The sequence below is a fragment of the Zalophus californianus genome, chromosome 1 (assembly GCF_009762305.2).
Source record: "Zalophus californianus isolate mZalCal1 chromosome 1, mZalCal1.pri.v2, whole genome shotgun sequence".
Lineage (NCBI taxonomy): Eukaryota > Metazoa > Chordata > Mammalia > Carnivora > Otariidae > Zalophus > Zalophus californianus.
The window spans coordinates 55,293,135-55,315,221 of record NC_045595.1 but is presented as its reverse complement, the minus strand read 5'-3'; the positions used below and the strand labels follow the sequence as shown (position 1 = coordinate 55,315,221).

The window sequence follows — 22,087 nt, the reverse complement described above, 5'->3', positions numbered from 1 at the left end:
TGTGAGCCGGGTGGCAAGCTGGCCCGGGTGTGCCTGGGTGATGGGGCTGCATCTGGTCCAGCTGATGGATCCCATAAGGAGTGTGAACCCAGTGTGGCCCGACGCCCTTCACATGTTCTGAAAAAAACTAGAAATCTCCACTTTTCTCTGTTATTTCAGTGTCGGCCAACAGTTTGGATCATGAAGACAAGTAGTACCCCAGGCTGTTTGATTATGAGTTGGTCGCCTTTGCTTTCAAGCTTTTTATTCTGCAGATAAAAAGAGTGAGGCTCAGGGAGGGGTGGGTAGGCCCGCTAACTCTGGCTCCCCCAGCTCAGCTGTCTCCTGTGGCCTCTGCCATGTGGGGGTAAAGCCTGAAAGGCACCCTCTCCCCCTGGGCTGGGACTCATGGTGCTCTTGCCCTCAAGACCGAGGTACGTGTTGTGGGGGGTGGGGTTAGGACTCGGGGACCTGAGAAGTAGAGAAAGGAGATGTTCTGCCCTGGCTGGTGGCAGCCTTCCTAAGCAGGGGTGGGCTAAGGGTGATCCTGAACAGCTCCTGGAGGCTTGGAGACGACCTCCCCTGGGCCCTTCCATTGCTGAACCCAATAGGGAGTCAGAGGGCAAAGGAGCCTGGATGGTATACGAGTTAGAGCAAGCCAGAGAGTGGATAGAGAGGGATGGACAAAGGAAGATTCACCTGCATTCTTCCATAATCCTCACAGTGCAGAGATGGGACTGGTTAATGAATTGCAAATATGTTTCATAAATACCCATTTTCCGTACTTTGGTGGAAACCTCCTTTTCAAATATTGTTCCCATTTCAGCCTGAAACCCCATTCCTTATTCACTTATGTTTATCCATTCTTTAAAAGCTCAGAACGAACACCTCCTGTGGCCAGGCACCGTGCTGAGTCTTGAATGAAACGGGAGCCATAATTTTCTAGGCAAATGTGAGATGCAGAGACGGTATCTGCTCGTTGCTAGAAAATGGAGGCAGGCTGTTATTGGGGAGTTACCTTAGAGTTGCCCAGAGTGTGTCATATTTTGTAGAGATGTTGCCAGGGTCGGGGGGGGGGGTGGTTTGGCTTCATGATTCTCTGCCTGCGGGTATAGAATGACGTATGACATGTGGAGATGACAGGCATGGGGTCCCTGTGCTTCTGTTGAGAAGGTGCCTGGGGAACAGAACCTGTCAATTCCTGAATCTCCAGGACCCTGATCACCTAGAGGGGTCCGAATCACTCGGGTTGTTGTCAGAGCAGTGGACAGACAGGATGGCAGGCCCCTCGCCACAGGCCTGGACTGGTCAGAGCCCGCCAGCCCATGGGTGAGAAAAGAGACGTGCCGAAGACGAACAGGCCATCCCTTACTGAGCGCACGTTGGCTTCTGTTTTGTCCCCCACAGAAAGCGAGGAGGACATGGCCACCAAGGAGAAGCTGCAGTGTCTGAAAGACTTTCACAAAGACATCCTGAAGCCATCCCCAGGGAAGAGCCCAGGCACGCGGCCCGAAGATGAGGCCGAGGGGAAGCCCCCTCAGAGGGAGAAGTGGTCCAGCAAGATCGACTTTGTGCTCTCCGTGGCTGGTGGCTTTGTCGGCTTGGGCAACGTCTGGCGTTTCCCGTACCTCTGCTACAAAAATGGTGGAGGTAAGCCTGGGCTGGGCTGGGCAGAGTGGCCATCGAGGAGAGGGAGCGGCCAGACCGTGGGGGCCTCTCCATGCCCCGCTTTCCCAGGCCCCCACCTGGAACCCCTGCATGCCCACCCCATCCCACCCCACTTCAGAGGCAAGACATGAGCATGACTGAGAGTCAGGTGACGTTCTCTCGGTGTCTTACTCTGCAAACCCGGGCAGATCCCTCACTTTCTCTCACCCTCCAGTTGATCCCTTCAGAAGAGAGGCCGTGAGGCCAGGCCCATGTGTCCCACAGATTCGCCCAGATCCATATGCCTTTGCTTTGGCTTTTTCTAACTTAACCCAAAGGCACTTCAAAAGCAAGCTTTGTTTCCCCCTGATAAATGGAAAACCAGTATCATTTGCTGTGATAGAAAGGTATCTAGGAAAAAAAAATACAGTGAAGGTATTTTTAGTACTTTTTAATTTAAAATTTTCTTCCCTTGTATTGAGATATAATTGACTTATAACGTGTATTAGTTTAAGGTGTACAACGAAATGAGTTGATACATGTGTATATTGCTAAATGATCGCCACAATTAGTTCAGTTACCATCCATCACCTCACATAGTTATAACTTTTTTTCTGGTGATGAGAACTTGAGATTTACTCTCATAGCAGTTTTCAAATATGTAGTACAACGCTGTTAACAATGGTCACCATGCAGTAGGTCACGTCCCCAGAACTTATACCTTGAAGTTGTCTCTTTTTGACCACCTTTGAAGATCATGTTTTAAAAATATAAGGCCTCTGTCTGGGTGTTTGCTTAGTTGGTTGGTTTGGGTTTTTTGGTTTGGGTTTTTGTGTTTTGTGTTTGTTTTTTGTTTTTTACACCTGCTGAAGGCTCTGAGCTAGAATCCTCTCCTGTTGGAGGTGTCAAAGTCCGGCAGCATGTGACAGAGACCTCCCTGGTGCAGGAGAGAGCTCAAAGAGCCCTTGGCAGGGAGGAACGGCTCGGCCCTCGTGACGGCCTCAATCGGAGGCTCATATGGCAGCAGATGGCATGCCGTGGCCTCCCAAGTTAGAAGAACCACCTTTTGGGAAATTCTGCCTTAGAGCCTGGTTTCTTAACCTTTTGTAGGTCTCAGGCGCCTTTGGGACTCTGATGAGTGCCCTAGACGCTCCCCAGAACAAAGCACATAGCCATAGACCCAAGTTGCCCACAGCTTCAAAGGGTTTATGGACCCACTGAAGCCATTAGTGGATACCAGGTAGGAACCCTCGCCCCGGCTCTTTGCCTTCACTCCTCCCCTGGCTCCCACCCCAAGCTGGAGATGCCCACCTCTTGCTTCTCACCACTGCACCCTTCCTCGCTAGTTCTTCTTAGCTGCCTGCCCTGGGCGGGCCTGGGGAAGAACGGGTGAAGGCTTCATGAGGAGGCCATGTTTGAGATGGACGGATGTGGGGAAGGCAGGCAGGTAGTTGGCACAGCGTAAGCAAAGGCTCAGAGGCTTAAAAAAGCACCTGGTGCATCTGGAGGAGGTGAGAAGGCCCACTGGAAAGGTGATGTTAGCTGGACAGGTGGGCAAGGCCTGGAGAACTTTCAACCAGGTCCAAGAGTTTGGCCTCTATCCCAATGTCCCTCACTCATTCTCTTGCAGTTCATTGGCTGGGAGGGCTCGGGACCGGCCCCCGTGACAGCCACAGCCTGACCCTCACCAACTCTGCTCTCTCTGCAGGTGCATTTCTCATACCGTATTTTATTTTCCTGTTTGGCGGTGGCCTGCCTGTGTTTTTCCTAGAGGTAATCATAGGCCAATACACCTCTGAAGGGGGAATCACCTGCTGGGAAAAGATCTGCCCCTTGTTCTCCGGTGAGTATGGGACAAAAGCCACTCGGGGCCTGGTGTTCATCAGTTCAGCACATTTTTATTGAGCACCGGCTATTTGCCAGGTACACTGGAGCCTCATGCAAGTCCACTTGGCACTGTGCCTGACCCGGGGTAGCAGTTGGCACATTATTGCCGTGATGCTGCTGCCCACCATAGCTGCTCGGCATGTCCGGGCTGTTCCCGCCTCTGGGTTGTTGAAGGATTGATGAGCTAGCAGCTGCGTAGCAACGTAGTGCAGAAGATGGGTGCTCAGATCAGGAGTCTGTATGGTTTCAAGTCCCCCTTCCTCCTCTTGCTCAAACTCTTGTTACTTTGCAATAGTCACTTAATCTCTTTGGGCCTCAGTTTCCTTATCTATAAAATGGAAATAATGTGCTTACTTCATAGGGTCGCTATGAAGACAAAATGACATAGCTATGTAAAAGTGCTTTGTATACATAGTAAGCTCCAAATTAAGGGTAGCTTTATTATCATTACAACATTTAGTCCTGTGCCTCACACCTAGTATGCACCCATAAAATAATCACTGTTATGGTTTTAATTGGCAGGGATGGGAGGATGTGTGGGTCTGTTCATTCATTCATCTATATAAATCCATCCATCCATCCAGTAAACTTTCTTCCATTAGTCAATGGTTAGACCAGCCATCCATCTTTCTGGCTAGCTGTCCACTCATTCATCCATCCATTCATCTACCTAACCTTCCAACCAACCACCATCCATACACCCGTCAACAAATTGGATATCCATCCATCAATCCAACATCCATCCATTCAGCTGTCTTTCCAACCTACCAACCAACCGACCATCCATCCATCTACTCATCTATGTGCATAGCATCCATTCATTGAGCTATCCCTCCTCTCTACATCCTTCCATTCTTCCACCTTATCAGACCATCCGTTCTTTCATCCATCCATCCATCCATCCATCCATCCAGTCATCCATTCATCCATCCATCCATCCATCCAGTCATCCATCCATCCATCCAGTCATCCATTCATCCATCCATCCATCCATCCAGTCATCCATTCATCCATCCATCCATCCATCCATCCATCCATCCATCCAGTCATCCATCCATCCATCCATCCATCCATCCAGTCATCCATTCATCCATCCATCCATCCATCCATCCATCCATCCAGTCATCCATTCATCCTACAAATATTTGCTGGTCCTTGTTGAGGAGCCCCTCCTGGCCCCAGCCCTAGAGATGCCAGGGTTGACTACGTGGCCGTGGTAGGCCTGGCCCCCCTCCTGATGCTCATCTTTCTTGCCCACACCCACAGGCATCGGCTATGCCTCCATCGTGATTGTGTCCCTCCTGAACATATACTACGTCATCATCCTGGCCTGGGCCACATACTACCTGTTCCAGTCCTTCCAGTCGGAGCTGCCCTGGGCCCACTGCAACCATAGCTGGAACACACCCCAGTGTATGGAAGACACTATGCGCAGGAACAAGAGCCTGTGGATCACCCTCAGCGCCAACAACTTCACCTCGCCGGTCACCGAGTTCTGGGAGTAAGGCCAGCCTCGCTGAAGGAAGGAGGGAGGACCTGGGTGGGGGCAGAGAGGACAGCCCACGCCCTCCTCTTCCCCCCAGGGGCGTGGTTGTCACTATCTCGGGGGGGGGGGGGTGCGGGGAGAAGGGTGCGGATTTAGAGATAAATCCATGCCTTTGGTCTCAGACAGGCCTGGAACCGAATCCCAGTTCTGCCATTTTACTGGCTGTTTCAACTTCGGCAAGTCACTGCCCCTTTCTGAGCCTCAGTTTCTTTAACTGTCAAATGAGGGGAATGAATCGTTCCTACACCCGTGTGCAGGTATATGTACTTCTGTTGTCTGAAAATGATACAGTTTTCTTAATGTATTTTAGAAAAAAATAATAGTTAGCACATCAAACCTGTTATTGCACAGAGAAAAATGCACATACGAAGCTGACATAGTTACTCAAGCGAAAAGGTGAGTCGATAGAGTAAAAAATATCAGTTAGCTTTTGCTGTGTAACAATCGCCCCCAAAGTTGGTGGCTTTCAGCAACGACCATTTATTTGGCTCATGGTTCTCCTGATTGGCAGTTTGGACTGAGCTTGGCTGAGCAGTTCTGCCAGTCTTTGCAGGGCTGCCCCGTGGGTAGGTCAGCTGTAGGACATCAGGATAGCTCTTCTGGGGATTTACTGGCTATTGGCTGGGGTGCCAGGGGCAACCGGTCCATATGGGCCCATCACGCAGCAGGCCAGCCTGGGCTTGTTCACGGGCGGCTCAGCATTCCACAGACCACGAATGGGGGAGCCCCTGTGCAGGAGTTCTTTTCAAAACTCTCTCGGCATCATTTTCACTCATGTCCCATCCGCCAAAGAAAGCCACAGACTAACCCAATCCAGGAGGTGGGGAGAGAGGCTCTGTCTCTTTAGGAGAGGAGGGGAGAACCATGATGTCATCAGCAGCTACGGGAGTACAGACACAGGACAGACATCAGAAAGGCGGAATGTGGACACCTGAAGTTTGGGTAACTCTTAGCTGACATACGGGGGAGTCCTTTGAACACAGTGCTTGGAGGCCAATCACAAAAGCACTCATGGGTCACTTTTCCTGCTCTTCATGAGCTATGAAACTTGGGGTTCAGCACTTGCATACAGCCCCGATGATCCTGGAGATGAGGTTGATAGTGGGGGGCAGGAGACAGTATTAAGGATGGGGGTGGTTCCTCGTCATCATGAAATGCTACTCCTTTTTGGGTCAGCTTTGCAGCTTCCAAGGGTCTTCCCACCTCTGAGAACCCAGCCCAGGAACGGGCCCACAGGAGAGGGGGTGGCCTGCTGGCTGGTCCCAGCCATGCTTGAGGGCCAGGGCCAGGAAATCATGGGCAAGCAAGGGTCGGGTGGCCCTCAGTCCAGGGTCCCTGTCCTTGTCATGACACGCGAGCCTGTGGTCGACGCTCACAAGTCCCTAGGCCTACTTGGACAGGGGCTCTTTCTTGGTGTGTACATATTTTCCACTTGCAGACAAAGAGCACATTACAAGCACATTCATCAGCCCCTCCATGCCACACCCTCTGGAGAGCTGAGTTTACAGACAAAGAAATGCGGGCACTTCATTCTTCTCACTTGAATGGGGCCCTAAACCACAGCCCTGTCTGTCCTAGGCTGTTCCTGGCACAGCCTGACCACCCACAGCCCACCCCACCCAGGACACTGGCACTCAACCAGCCACTTGGGTGCCTGCTGGAGCCTTACTGCCTCGGGCCTGCGTTGGCTGACCGGGCTTTCATGAACCCTCGGGCTGTCACTTCTAGCTTGGCCAGGTGCTGTTGCCCCTCTGGGCCCCGATGGCCTCACCTGTGCTTGGGGAGATCCTAGCACTGCCCTCTCAGCATTGTGGGGTTGCCCTAACTGAAGGAGACAGTGCATGGCCAGCCCTGGGAAGCTGCCTGAGAAATGCGGGCCATTATTATCTATTTAGTGCCCTCATAGTGGATCAAACTGCCCTCCAGGGGTGTTTGGAACTCAAGTGATCTGACCTCCAGAGGGACAAAGAGTGGCCCCTTCTCAAATGCCCATACCCTCCCCCTCCGCCCCTGCCATTGCAGACGGGGCTGTCCTTCTGGCTCATCTCTGCTCTCATAGGCCTGAGGGCTCTCAGGAAGGGGCTCCCGTGAACCATGAGGTCCTCAGGGGGTCCAGTTGTTCCCCTGCCTTCTCACCCGCCTGTCCCCTACACTCGGCCCTCCTGGGGGTTCTCGGGCTCCTGCCTTCCAGAATCCCCATTCTGAGCGCCCAAGCTGCCCTCCCTGGCCTGGAAGCCGTGAAGACAGGGTTTATCTTTGGAAATGTCCTGGGCCTGCAGGCAGCTTCCCAGAGCCCGCAGGATCCGGATGGACTTTCTCAGCCCACAGAGCACTGGCCGCCTGCCTGGTGCTCACCTCCCACTCCAGCCTTCGGGTCCTAGCTGAACTTTGTGAGCCCACCTGAACATCCACAAAGAACTTGCCCTCTTTCTGGAACCCTGGGGAGGACTGGGGTCCACAGAGCAAGAGCCTGGAATGCAGGCTTAGTTGAGGAGACCAGGCCCGCCACCACGCATGAGCAGAGGCTGAGGCCAGTGAATGGGGTCGGGGGCTTCAATGCAGCGCAGCCCTGGGCCAGGCCCTACGGGTGAGAAGGGCCCAGTCCCCGGCCTTCCAGAGCCTTCCCTTCTCCTGCACATGAAAGAGGGGAAAGGAAAGAGAACTAATGTGAAATAACTAGCTCCCATGAGTGTTGTGCCAGGGACATGTCCCTCTCTTTGGCATTTCATCTTTGCAGAGGCCCTTCAGGTAGGGAAGTACATGGGAATCCTCCCAAACTCCTGCCCGCCTCAAATCTCACATGCAGTTCCCAGATGCTCTGGGCTCTCCCTTTCAAGTATACCCAGAGTCTGACTACTCTCCCCACTTGCACTCCCCCCCCGCAACCCTCCATGGGACCCCCAGCATCACTCCCCCAGAGCCCAGCACTGGACTCTCCTCTCCCTGCCTTACCCTTGCAGCTCTGCAGTCAGCCGTGAATCCAAACATGGCATTTCTCAGCTCAGAACCCTCTCGTGGCTTTTCCCATACTATGATCTGGCTCAGCCAGAGAGGATTAAGTGAGAGTGTTTCAACAGTGAGTGCTCACTGGATGCTGATTCTTCTTACTAACTCCATGTCTGCATCCACTTGGCTGTGTAGCCTGGAGCAGCAAGTTAACTACCCCTCTCAGGCCTAGTTTCCTCATCTGCAAATGGAAGGGCCATATGAGCTGGGCTCTGAGGCACAAATAGGAGCTCACTAGGCTGAAAAAGAGAAAAAAAAGACATTCTGGGGAGAAGGAACAGCCCATGCCGAGGCATGGCATTCTGAACCCACACAAGTGTTTGGGAACCGTTAAGTCATGAGTTTGGCCAGATTATAGGACACATGGGACCAGGAGAAGGTTTGAGGCCTTGAATGTTAGCCTGGTAAGTTTGAGATTTGTTCTCTAGGAGGGGGAACCATGGAAGGGGAGTGACATGATTGAATCTACTCAAGGAACACACTGGTGGGAGAGAGACTAGGACATATATTAAGCACCAACTGTATACAGGGCCTCAGAGGGTTTAGCCATCAGTGGGGTCTGGGTTTTGGGATGAAACAGTTTATGTGATTTCCCCCAAAAATAGCCACTGGCCCTACAGCGACTGGTTCTGGGGTTTCCATTAGGAGAGGCTCACCGGGACATTACTGAGGTGTCAGTGACTGGTACCAGGTTAGGCTGCAGAGCAGTGAGGATACTCTCAAAATGCTGGTCTCCACGCCACTGGAGCCAAAGCCCAGCCCCAGCCGATGTTTGTCTCCACTCCTCTCACCCTCTCACCTGCAGCAGACGTGTGGGTCCTTGAGGTGGACCAATACCCGACGGGTGTCTGGGAGCTCCCTGGGAATCAAGATAACACAGCACTGTGAAAGCTGAGACTTCCTTATGGCCCTGGACAGGGAAGGAATTTGCTGATCATCCCTGCCAGCCGCCCTCCCCCTCTCTCGTTTTACTAGAGGAGCATGGGTGCTGCTCCGGTCCCTTAGAGCAGGGAGCCTGCCTCTGGCCCCCACACATCCCAGCTGCATGACCTCAGGGCAGTCACCTCACCTCTCTAAACCTTGAGGGTAGCATGGTTCCAACACCTCACAGTCTGGCTCGAGTTAAAGAGCTAGGACAAGTGATGTGCTAAGGACAGGGCCCCAAGTCATGGCTCATCGGGTATGACACTGAGGACCAGAGAGGTTAAGTGACTTGCCCAAGGTTACACAAGCAGCTAGCTAGAACAGAGCTCCCAGCCCTCACCTCCGACACTGGCGTCTGTGCCCCACCAGCTGCAAGTCCACGGCCACAGGTAACATTGTGCCATGTGTGTGTGACCCACTCTCAGGTCGCGGGGGGTCTTCTCTTGGCGTGGACCCACCCCATCTGCAACGCTAAAGCACCACTGTCAGCAGGAGCTGGCGAGATGTCCTCTAACAGAGCCCCTTGAAAGCCACCGGGGCCGCTGAGACAGTCATTTCACGCTGCTTTATGATTTGACTCGGAGTTGCTCTGTGACGGAAAACAGAGCTTCTGCCCCCAGTTAACCTCACCCTGCTGGTCCCTGCTCTGGGGTCCTCGCTCTGTCCCGAGGGTCCTGCTTCACCCCAGCCCTGGAAGACAGGCGGGGCCAGATCTGGCCGGAGCCATGCCTTCCTCCCTGGTTCCTCCCGAGCCCCCCGGGAGCTCAGCACGTATCATTAGACTTTATTAGAATCAAAGAAATGAGTCATATTTGCAAACAAGCCGTGCTCAGCCAATCTTCCCCTGCAGCTGTCGGAAGGAGGAGGCGGTGGAGAAAGCCTTGTGTGGCCCCATGCTCAGGGCGGACGGGCTCTTTTATAATTGTTGCCTCCGCCAGTCTCCAGGGAAGAGCCATGGCCAATAAATGGCTGGCCGGCAGTCAAAAGGAAACGATTTGGCCCACTCGGAGGACGTATTTACATCTCTGAGTGCCGGCTGGACGGCAGCGGGGCGGCCGACTCACAACAGACGTCCAGGCGATTCTTTTTTGGATCCCACCCTGGAATGAATCATTACTATTCTTGGACAAGAATGCAGCTCACCTCTGGGTCTCCTCCCTCTGTATGAGCGATGCGGGGAGGCCTGGGATTCTGGGGGCCCTCGCGAAGGGCAGCATAGGACCAGGCACATGGGTGGCTTGTCCCCAGGGCAGTATCAGAAAAAGGGATCCAGGCCCGGGGTTGATTTTTATTGGGGTCATGTCAGGCGAATTCCTGAACCTCTCTGAGCCTCAGTTTCCCCATCCACCAAATGGGTATGATTAATTTACTCAGTTAATGCGTACTGAACACCTACTCTGTGCCAGGCACTGTTCTGGATCCAGCAGTGATCAGACACAGACCCTGCCTCCATGGAGATGGCATTCTAGTAAGACAGACGGACATTAAATGGATAGCACAAATACAATTGTAATATAAAAGCGATGACAAATGATGAAAAATAAAGCCAGGGCAGGGGAAGGAGAGTGACCAGGGATCCTTTTTATACGATGGCCAAGAGAGGCTGCCCCAGTGAAGTAGCATTTGAACAGAGACCTGAAATGACACAGGGAGGCAGTTGGCATGTCATATAACAAGTGACTGACGAAACAACCTGTTCAAAGGTCCTGAGGCAAGAATGTGCTCAATCTATTCAGAGATCATACCAGAAGACACTGGCTGAAGGGGCCATATGGGATGAGGTTCAAGATGGGACAAGCATACATAAACTTGTCCTGGACATGTCTCATTTATATACCTGTGGTCCCAGTGTCCTTATTAATAGGTCTGAATGATAAGCGTATTTGGTCACCTTATTCAGGGAGGCCAAAAGGGATGGGGCAGGTTAAGGGGGGTCTTTTAGCCAGGTATGTGGGAGCCATGGGAGGATGTGGAACAGAGGAGTGGTGTGACCCGACTTGGGTCTGGACAGATTATCTCTTGATGAGAACAGACCTGGGGGGGAGGGTGACCGTGGAGGCAGGAAGACCAGTGGGGAGGCCGCTGAAAAAGCTCTGGGAAGCAATGGGGGTCCAGACAGGAGTGGTGGCAGTGCTGGGGACATGTGGCTGGATTTGGGGTACCATGCAGTCTCCTGGGGTGGTTAGGAGACTGCTGAGGGGCAGTGCATCATGGCTGTCCCTCTGGGGCACAGCACTCTACAGTTTACTGAGCCCTCTCACGCACCACCGCGGGAAGGCCCAACGGATCCCTGTCTGCTGTTCTAGGGCTGAGGCTGTGGGAATCCCACGTGGGAGGGACTTGTGGAGGGTCCTTCACGCGGGGTCCCTTCAGAAAGGGATTCGGATGGCTGCACGCGCTCTCTGGCCTCCACGGCTACCCAAAGCTATCTTTGGAAAGGATGTTGGTCACTTTGGCCCCGAGCCCACGTTGGGCTCTGTTTTGACAACCCCTGACTGATGAGACACATTCATTCCATTCCTAGAACGTCTGCACGGCCCATTACAAACATTTTCAAGACTTCTAAATAATTTTTATAAAGGTGCTATTAAAAACATTGAATCATTTGTCTAAAAACATCAAACATTCAAAGAGAAAAACATTCAAGTAGAAAAAAATGATACCCAAGGCCAAGTGCGCTCCCCTCCCCCACGTCCCCACCACCAGGTCCCCCTCCCCACAGGCAGCGGCTGACTGCAACCAGCAGCGGCGTCTTGTGTGTCCTGCCAAAAATAGTCTGTTCGCATTCAAGCACAAATGTACATCCACCCCCTTCCCTTTTTAACACAATAGGGAGCATGCCATAAGCGCGGTTCACCTTGCTTTGTTCACTTATTTTATCTCCAGGATATCGTTTCTTATCTGCGCACAGGGAGCTTTCCCGCCGTCTCAAGGGCCGGGCAACATTCCACTGTGTGTCTTCTCTGTGCTGCTGAGCCCCTATTGATGGCCGTTTGGGTGGTTTCCAGTCTTTTGCTCCTACAGACGGTCCTGTGATGACTGGCTGGGGCTGGACCCCGTCGTCGGCCACGCGTGCGAGAGTTGTCATGGGAGAGAGGCTCGGGAATGGCGTATTGCTGGGTCAGAGAGAACGCGCCTTATAGTGTCACCCGGAGGTGTTGTGAGCTCCTACAAGGAGATGGCCACCGGCGGTGGAGACTCGGTTTCCCAGTTGTGGCTTCCGGAGCTGGTCAGCTGCCCAGAGCCAGCCCGCCTGCCGTCTGTGGCGGGCGCCACTGGTTTACGGAGCGCAAAAGTAGGAGAAGGCAGGAACCGACTGCGCTTGGTGTGGGCTAGCTCTGCGGTTTCAGGCTCCTCAGCCGACCTGGCCTGAGAAGAAAAGGAAAGGCTGGGCGCCTCCTCAGCATTAGCTGAGCACCTGCTGTGTGCCCGCCTGTGAGATCCTTGTTCTTGGGCCGGCTGGAGGCTGGTAGGCGAGACAGCCTTTTCACCCGAAGGTGACATTTGGCGGGAGCGGGTGGCCGGGGAGCCAGCCGGGGACTCCAGTCAGGTGTCCGCCGAGCAGCAGGAAAGGCTTCCCTGGCAGCACGAGGACCGTGTGGCTGCCGCGGGCGCCAAGGTGTGGAGGTGGAGAAGCACTCTCTCTCCCTGCCGCGGCCCATTCACAGGGAAGCCTTGGCCGCTGCCCAGCGTGCCCCGGGCCTTCATTGAAGGCGCCGGGCTCTGGAGGCTGCACGGGGAAGGCCTTTTTGTTCTAAGCAGCCACCGCCGCCAGACCCATGTGCTTGGCAGGGCCCCAGCCGGGGCGCGGTTGGCGGACGGCCTGCCTCATGGGGATGCCCCCTGGCTTGAGGCTTCAGGGGACCCTGGCCCATAGCAGGGGGACAGGGCAGAGTCTTTTCAAAGTTTAGGCTCTATTCTCCCTGCTTATCAGAGGAGCAGTGCGGGGGAGTCCACAGAGCAGTGGCTTTGAGAGTCTGGCAGGCTTGGGTGTAGGGTGCTACTTCTGCCCGCCACTGGCTGTGTGTCTGTGGGCAGTTCAGTCTTCCAGGCCTCAGTTTTCCCTGTGTGTAAAATGGGGCAAATGACCTCTAGTCCTTGGATCAGATGAGATAAATTGGAAAGTCCTTGTGGATGTTCTGATCACACATCGTCAGAGGTGCCCGAGGGGAGGCCCTTGATGTCGGGGTTCTCACCAAAAAAAAGGACAGGAATGCTGCCCCTTTTAAGGTGAACGGAAATACTTTATGACTTGGTTCAGAGTGCCGTGTGAACTCGCTCGTCACCTCAGTTGAGTCCTTGGTTCATTCACTCAACAGGTATCTACTGAGGCCCTACTATGTGCCCTGTGTTGTTCTAGGTGCTGGGAGCACGGCAGTGGCCCAAAGAAAGGCCTCACTTGGATGCCACTTGAGATGGGGATCTTGGATTTATTCAAGGTCCACAAGTTGAAGCTTCTGTGGAAGAAAAAAAAAAAAAAGGAAAAGCAGTGAAGTGTCCTGGCCCAGCGGGGTTTCCAAGACCCAGAGCCCTGACCACTGACTGGCTGGGAGCTAGAGAATGGTCTGGAATGCATTCCCAGGCAGCAGCCTGGGGGCAGGAGCTGTTATCTCTGTTTTACAGAAGAGGAAACTGGGCCACGAAGTCACACCCCCTCTCTGTCTCTTGGGCTGGAGTATGGCCTTGAAACCAGGACCCAACTTTGGTCAGAAGGAATCCCGGCTTTTCCCAGGGGAGCACAAACTGCCTGTCTCCCGTGGTCAGCAGCCTGGGGAGTCGGGACAGGGAACCCTGATGGAGTGGGGGGCAGGGCTGACGTCCCTGTGCTTGATGCGCCCGCCCTTGGTCACTGCTTCAGTATCAGAGCTCTGGGACCATGGGGACAGTTTCTTGGCATTGAATTTCGTGGCTTCTGGCTGCCAGCACCCTGTGCTGCCCCACCCCAACTTCAGATGGCATCGGCCCCTCAGGGATGTGTCTGCGAGCAGGTGCCCATACGCGTCTTCTGTAGGTCAGCGAGGTTCTTGGACTCCAAAGACCCAGCCTCTGCGGCGTGATGCTGGGCAGGGCTGGTGATTGCCCTGTGCCGATTAGCCTTCAGATCGTCTACCTGCCTCCTCCTGAGAACTTCATGATCCTGCAGGGAGTTGGGGGCAGGAGGCCAGCACTGCTTAGGTGCCTAGAGCTGCTCTGGGCATCTCGAGGCTAGGACGGAAACAATAAGGTTTACCCAGTGCTGGCTGAACCCCAGATCTTATCGTTAGTACTTTGTGTGGGTTTTCTCTTAACAATGATCCCTGTAAAGAGGTGGGTAGGTGCTCTGTGGCCACATATAGAACAAACACTTTGCCCTCTTGAGGCTTACATTTTCATGGAGATCCAGATAAGAAACAGGGGTGAATAACATAAAAGAGGGCTGGGACAGAGAGTGTAAATCAAAGCCATTGATTTTACACAGTAGAGCCTACTTTGAACCCAGTGTTTGGCCCACAGTGGGCACTGAAGAAGGGTCTACTGAGAATCGATCACATGGGAATTAGTACCCATTTTACAGATGAGGAAACTGAGGCTTGGAGATGTACTTAACTTGCCCGAGGCCAGGCGGGGTTGAACCCAGGTTCACCTGAGATAGGAGTCCGAATCTATCCCCTTGTTGACTTCTCCACAACCCTGTGACGTGGGTGGGCACTGCTTCAGAGACCCATGGGGATTCCAGGGCTTGGAGAGGGGAGGGGGCTTGTGGAAACACGGTACCTGAGCCAGGGTTTCAAACCCAGGCTGTTGGGAACCCTGGCCTCAGCTCTCTCTGCCCCAGGACCCAGCCCGACTGACTTGTGGCTCTGTTTGCTTGAAGGCGCAATGTGCTGAGCTTGTCTTCTGGAATCGACGACCCTGGCTCCTTGAAGTGGGACCTTGCTCTCTGCCTTCTCCTTGTCTGGCTGGTCTGCTTCTTCTGCATCTGGAAGGGCGTCAAGTCCACGGGGAAAGTGAGTTGTGCGTCCGTCCCTCCCCTGACTCAGGGGGGTCTACCCTCAGCAGAGACTCTCTCACCATCCCCCCAGGCCCTCCTGCTTGAAACCGGCCCAGACCGAAGAGCCAGTGTAGGCTGCTAAAGCAGTCCTCTGAAAGAAAATAAGGCCTGCTCTGTTGCATTTGCCCGCTTCATGGTGTAAATACTCCCACCATGTCTGATTTCAAGTTACTGATGGTTTAACAACTAGCTAACAAAATTCCTGAAAGTCAGGTGGTGGGCTCTCTGGAGCTTGCACAAGTTCCCATACACCACTGGTTCCCATATCAAGGTGTTGGTGGTAGTGCAGATGTTAGCAGATAACAAACTTTGGCATTGATAAGTTAGCAGGTAGCAAGGTGACCTGGCGACTTACTGTTAATTACCAGCGATTCACCCACAACACGGACCCTTGCTTTGCAAAGTGTGCCCTGACTGGCAGTATCAGCATCCCCCACAGACTTGTTAGAAATGCCCCGCACCTACAGAATCAGAACCCACGGTTGAACAGTATCCCCAGATAATCCAAATGCACCTGGAGGTTTGAGAAGCACAGACTTGGAGTTTGGCTGCTAAGTCTGATTAACTGAATTCTCTTACAACTAACACTTGGGCTGGAAACTAAGATGTTAGTTATTAAGGAAAGCTTTCGGTGATGATTAAGTCATTTGCTCATAACCAAGATGTTAGTTGTTAACCAAAATGTTAGCCATCGCTGAAATATTCGTAGCTGATTTAATATGTTACACGATCACTAGAACGTTAGCTATTAACCAAGGTGGTAGCTGATCATTAAAATGTTAGCTTATCATTGAGGTTTTAGGTACAACTGGTATATTTCCCATAATGAAAATGACAGCCTATAACTAAAACACTTCCTGTTAACTTAGAGCTAAACAATTACCCCAGAACCAAGACCCTGGCCGGTAATGGTGGCCACTGTGATGTAGTCAGTGCGGAAGGGTCTGTGGTGATCAGAGGTGTGAGCCTGCACCCAAGGCTCTAGGCCAGAGAGAAGGAGTTGGCTGATCTGCCTTTATATGGCCCCCACCTAGCATTTCCCTCCTGTCACTTGCATCTTGGCAGGGGGAACATCTCTTTAAGGTCTAAAGCCCCCGAAGGTCCAAAGAGTAAGTTAAGGTGGCATTTGAGGTACGGTGATGGGCAGGGGGTGACATCGCTCAGAGAAGGGGCCTTTGCTGCACTGGAATTTACATTAAGGACCATGCTCTCCCTGGATGAAGAGCCCCTTAAGTGAAATCGTGGATCTGAACAGATCCCAGCATTTACTTCAGGGCAAGATCAGAGGCGTAATGGGGATGAGTCTGGAGCGGGGCCCTCTGCCTGTTCCTAAAACCCATTCTGGAAAGGAAGCAGGCCAGGCTGACATTGTCCCACTGGGACAGGCAGGAAGGGGGCCCCTCGAGCAATCCCCACAGTGCCTTGGGGTGCTCGTTCACCGGTGTTGGCCCACCTCCTCCTCTGTCTTGTGTGCAAACTGTTTCCTTACCGCCTTTCTTCAAATGAGGAGGGAGCTGAGCTGGGAGAGGTGAAGTGATTTGTTCAGGGGCACTCCCTCCCCTCGAAGCCCTGGTTTCCTCTTCTACAGAATGGGTGAAGGTGAAGGCTCCAACAAATTGTGTTCTGCACCCAGCATCATTGCTTGGCGCAGACAGTGCCGTAAACACCAATGCTCTCTTCACTGTGCCTCCCGTTTCCCCATGTGGAGGTGAGTTTATCTGGAAGTTTCTGTGGAGCACTCGTCCCGAACAATGCAAGAGACGTGATCATTTCCTGATGCACTCATACATTTTGAGCCTCTACTATCCATCAGGCACTGTTGTAGGACTAGGACCAGGGGACACGCGGGAGTCCACAAAAAAGACAGAAATCTCTGTGGTGCAGGAGCTGACAGATTTGTTGGTTGTGACAAGGTGAATGCATAAAATACATAGGAGTCAGGTGTGGACTGAAGAATAACGTGAAGGAGAACAGGAAGTGTTGGGGTACACTTTTAAATGAGGTGGACAGGCAGGCTCACCAAAAAGGGTGACTTTGGGACACAGATCCGAAGGAAGTGAAGGGTAAGCCATGTGGATATCTGAAGGAGAAAATATTCCAGGGACAACAGCCAATGCAAAGGCCCTGAGGTATATCCCCCAAACCTATGGGGGAGCCCCCAGTCTGATGGAGGAAGCTGATGTTTCCCAGAAACAGCGGGCAACCTTTGAGATACAATGGAAGGGGCAGGAGTTTAGAACCAAATTGAAAAGTAGAGGGTACCGGGCTGCAACTGTGGCCGGTTGAAGACGTGACTTGACAGAGGTCCCCCTACCCTACCCCGCCCCTGGAGACAATCTCCTCCTCACGCTCCAGGCCCCTGAGGGGCGGGCATGGCTCCCAGAACAATAGCAGAGCCTGGGCCAGCCCCAAGAAGCCAAGACAAACACAGTAAGGCTCTGTGGACTTCCTTGAGCTCCATGGCCTGCCTGCCCGCCCGCCGCCCGCCGCCAGCCATGGCTTCCAGCCCTGGCCACAGACCAGGTTCACGGCCGCCGTGGGGGCTGGGCCCATGGGCAGCAGGATGGACCTCATCCTGGCCCTGGCCGTGCTTCAGTGGCTGACCCTGGTCCAGCAGGGGGTGGATGGAGGGAGGGCCTGGGCGGCTCAGGACCCAAGTTCAAGTCACTTTGCCTCTCTGAGCCTCAGTTCCCTTTTTTGTAATTGTCATCATTCCAAGGGTCTGAACCTTGGCCCAGAATCTGCTGGGGCTTCATTCATACAACAGACAGTGATAATGGCGGCAAAGGCTGTGTCATGCACACACCAGGCCCCGGTCTCAGGGCTGTCCATTACAGCTTCATTCCATCATCCTCATGTTCTGAGGTGTCGGTAGCCAAGTGGGATTTGAACCCAGGCAGCCCAGCTCCCCACCTTGGTGCCCTGCATTCTTCCACCTCCTAAGCATCACCTGCTGCCTGCCCTCCCCCTCGGCTAGCCTGACCGTGGGGACGGGAGGCAGGCATGTCCTTGCTCACAGCGCATGAGCCCGGAAGGTGCCAAGTCCAGACCGTCGCGCAGGAAGTATGGCACTGGGGACGCGAAGGGGAGTACGGTCACGGACTTGAGCACAGACGTGTCCTGAGGCTGCACGCCCAGCTCTTCCGTCTCACACTTGAAAACAAAGCGGGGGCGGGGGCTGTCAGAGTCGGACCTGGTTTGGGATCTCAGTTTTACTCCCACAAGCTGCACAACTTTGGGGACATCCCCTTCCCTCTCCGAGCCTTGGTTTCCCCTTATGTGAAAGGAGTTAGTGATGCCCTCCTCACACACACAGGGGTGCCGTGAAGACCCTCGGGGCCTGCCAAGGTGCTGGGCACAGACCCGTGGCCCCACCTCTAGGAGCCTCCATCTTTGGGATGAGTGACCCCTGCTGCCCAGGCCTTTACCCCCAAACGAGGTTCAGGGCGGCGGTGGGAGACTAGCCCATCTCCCTCCTGCCTTGTGGGCCACTCTCTCCCTGCCATCCCTAGGGGAATGAGGAAGAGTTGTCCTTGCAAGTTTCCAGGGCAGTTGGGCCACAGGGCTTTTGGGTCAAGGGCTCAGAGGAACCACAGAGGCTTGCCAGCAAGAGTGGAAAAATACCATGTCCCGTGGCAAGGCCTGCTGGGCCACCACTAGAGGCCCACTGGCGGTGGCTGGCACCAGCTTCTCCCGTGAGGATCCCGGGGAAGTCACGGAAAAGTTGAGAGAATGGCTCTCAGGGGCTTGTCCTCAGAGCAGCAAATTCTGCAAAACAAGGGTGGCTTCCAAAGAGGCAGATGAAGTGGCGTGACTAGGTGGGGCTGTGTGAGCAGGTGGGGCTGTCCCCTTCTGGATCGGGGGACGAACCGCAGTAAAGTACACACACACTCACACACTCACACTCACACACACACACACACACACACACACACACAAGACCCGGGACTCTGAAGCCAGCTGGTAGGGGTCCTATCCCACCTCTGCCACCTACTAGTGCTGTGACCCCAGGCACTTGACGTCACCTCTTGGGGCCTGTTTTCTCCTCTAGAAAATGCAGGTAATTCACTTCCCTACCTCTTCAGGTTGTCGTGAGGATGAAATGAGTTAACGCACATAACGCTCTTAGCATAGTGCCTGGCACACAGTAAGTGCTCCTTAAGTGCTTGTTAAACAGATTTAATACATGAAAACAAGGGAAGCCACCCCCATCCCGGGGTGGTTTCCTGTGTCCCTGACACAAAGCCCTCTGGCCAGAGCCTGGTTGCCCAGCCCAGCGGGGCCCAGCTGGCTTTGGGGACAGCCACCAGCCCCTGGGTGTGGTCCACAGCAGGGCCCAGAGGTGGGAACCAGTGGAGGGCCTGTCTGCAGGAAGGGAGGAGCAGCCTGGGGGGCAGGGGTGGGGGCATGCTGGTTTTCTTTCTTTCACCCCTTCTGTGGCCTCCTGAGCTGCCCCTTTCCTCCAAGCCTGCCTTCTTGTCCTTGGGAAATTGGGAGGGTTCTCTGCCTCAGGAGAAGAAGATGGGGTGGCTGGGGAAACTGAGGCCCAGATGGAGAAAAGGCATCGGGGGCTGGAGGGGAGCCACAGAGGCAGGCGTAGGGCCCGCCCTGAAGCCTAATGGGATCAGCAGGAGAGTCCTCACTGCTCAGGTTTCTTGAGGATGGCGAGTGAGGTAAGCACCCTTATTTTCCTCCTCATACAGATGGGAGCTGAGGCCAAGCCACCCAGCTGGGAGGTGGCAGAGGTGGGATCCAAACCCCAGCCCGGATGACCCCGAGTGGGCCCTCCCTGACACTCTATCCCTCCCCCCGGAGGGGCAGAGCTGGACGGAACCCCAGAGCTCACCTGGTCTGAGCTTCTCACTTTGCGGGTGGGGAAATGAAGCTCAGACAGGGACAGTAGCTTGCTCAAGGTCTCACAGCAAGCCAGACAGCGAGCTTGAATTCCGACCTGCCCTCTTGGGGAGTCCAGCCTTCCTCTGGTTGTTGGAAGGGTTGAATAAAGTGCCAGACGGGGAAGGGCTTTTTACTGCTCTGCCACCGTCTGGAGGCAGGCTCTGGGGCACTTAAGTGCTGTGTGACCTGTGGACAAGCTGGGGACTCTCTGGGCTTTGGTGTCCTCACTTTCAAGATGAGGCTACTAATGAAACCTGCCTCAAAGGGTTAGGGTGGGACCAACTAAGTACAGAAGTTACTGCACTTGGAATAGTGCCAGGCATACAGTAAGCACTCAGTAAATGCTGGTTGGTGGTACTGGCCGAGGGCAGCTGAGCCAGGCAGGCCCTGAGAGCTTTCTTCTTGCCCTTTTCCAAAGGCCCTTTCTAGTTGTTTCTACTCACAGGGATGTTGGCTGTCCAAGAATTGTGCTCCAGCAAGGGTTCCTGTGCCAGATAGTTGGGGTTCAGGGCTCCGTCACCCTCCATCAGTGTCTGGTACCTACATGGGCCCCAGAAGTGCCCTGCAGTAACCTGGCCCTGCCCCCAGCCCCCAGCACCACGGACACGTTCATGCTGCTCTCTGGGTGTCGGTTTCCTCACCTGTAAAATGGGTACATTGGCTGTGTAGTCATTCCTTTCCGGTCCCCTGGCCCCCAAGGCCCTGAGGGAGTCAGGGGCTCTGTGGCCAGTCTTAGCGTTTCAGGTGGTCAACAGGAAATTTCTGTATGTGCGGCGTTGGTGAAGTGAAAATGCCTAATGCCTTTGCTCAGAACAAGGTGGTTAACCTCCACGGGCCCTGACTATAGCTCCTGCTCCCTGGGAATGACGCAGGCAAGTCTCCGAGCCCTGCTGAGCTCCCGTTCCTCTGTCAGCACGGTGGCCAGCATGCCAGTTTGCAGGCTGCGGTGAGCATCAAGTGGCCTCGTGCCTGGGGCGTCCTTGCTCGGCCAGCGCCCTGCTGGAAACACCAGCATCTCGCCGTCCGTTCAGAGCCACGCACCTCTGAGCTCCTCCCAGGCATGAACCCTGCCTGGAAATGCCTCACAGTGAATGAAAAGATAGGGAAAAATCCATCCGAGAGAACTGAGGGCACAGGATGTTTGGAGACCAGCGCTTTCGGGAGAGAAGGAGAGGAAGTAGGGCAGGCCCTTGGCGATGGAACGGCCCAGCCTGGGTCATCTCTGGGTCCCCACCTCCAATTGACCTTGGGCTGCCCGGGATGTGCTGTGTGATCCAGGGAGGGCTGTGGGGCCTCCCACAGCCCCAAGTAAGTGGGAGGGGGGGGACCTTCCCGGTCTCCTGGCCAAGGGGCTTTAGAAGCTTCATTTCCTCCCAGGAGTTCCGTGTGCACTTCCTACGAAATCAGTGTCGACAACAGGCCCCATTTCTTGAGCACCTACGTGCCAGGCACTGTTTTGATGGTGTTCCAAATATCATCTCATCGAATCCTCACTTCCCCTCTTGATGGAGGTCTTCTATTACTGTTGTCTCCATTTACACATAAGGGAATAGGCCCAGAGAGGTGAAGCATCACATCCAAGGTCACACAGCAAGCAAGGGGACAGAGCTGGGGTTTGAACCCTCACCTAACTGATTCAGAACCCTAAGAGTCATACTAACAGTTGTAATGTTAGCTAATACGTAGTGTCACATGCCGACCATGGGGCTAAGCTTTTTTCATATACACTTGATAGCTGACATCTTATTTTGCATTTTCCTTCTTCACTCATTAGAAATATTCCTGTTCCAGGGACCTGGGTATCTCAGTCGTTGAGCGTCTGCCTTCGGCTCAGGTCATGATCCCAGGGTCCTGGGATCGAGCCCCATGTAGGGCTCTCTGCTCTGCAGGAAGCCTGCTTCTCCCTCTCCCTCTCCCCCTGCTTGTGTTTCCTCTCTCGCTGTCTCTCTCTCTGTCAAATAAATGGGTAAAATCTTAAAAAAAAAAAAAAAAGAAAGAAATGTCTGTTCCATGAGGGCAGGGATTTTTGCCTGGTCCACCACTCTATTTCTAGGGCCTAGATATTCAGTAAATACCTACAGGATTGTTTTCATTGAATCTCAGCAAATCTGTGAGGTAGGTACTGGTATTATACCCAGGTTACAGGGGAGGCAACTGAGGCCCAGAGAGGT

At 53.9% G+C, this 22,087-nt stretch overlaps 1 protein-coding gene across 1 annotated transcript in view; it reads left to right on the top strand.

Moving 5' to 3' along the window:
* The window catches only part of SLC6A6 (solute carrier family 6 member 6), an 82,794-nt gene that overhangs the window by 38,077 nt on the left and 22,630 nt on the right, over window positions 1-22,087 (top strand). Inside the window, exons 3-6 of the mRNA XM_027587412.2 lie at window positions 1,387-1,629; window positions 3,335-3,469; window positions 4,780-5,014; window positions 14,844-14,976. Coding sequence (XP_027443213.1) covers window positions 1,401-1,629; window positions 3,335-3,469; window positions 4,780-5,014; window positions 14,844-14,976 — 732 coding nt within the window. The 5' untranslated portion in view covers window positions 1,387-1,400. The remainder of the gene's footprint in view (window positions 1-1,386; window positions 1,630-3,334; window positions 3,470-4,779; window positions 5,015-14,843; window positions 14,977-22,087) is intronic.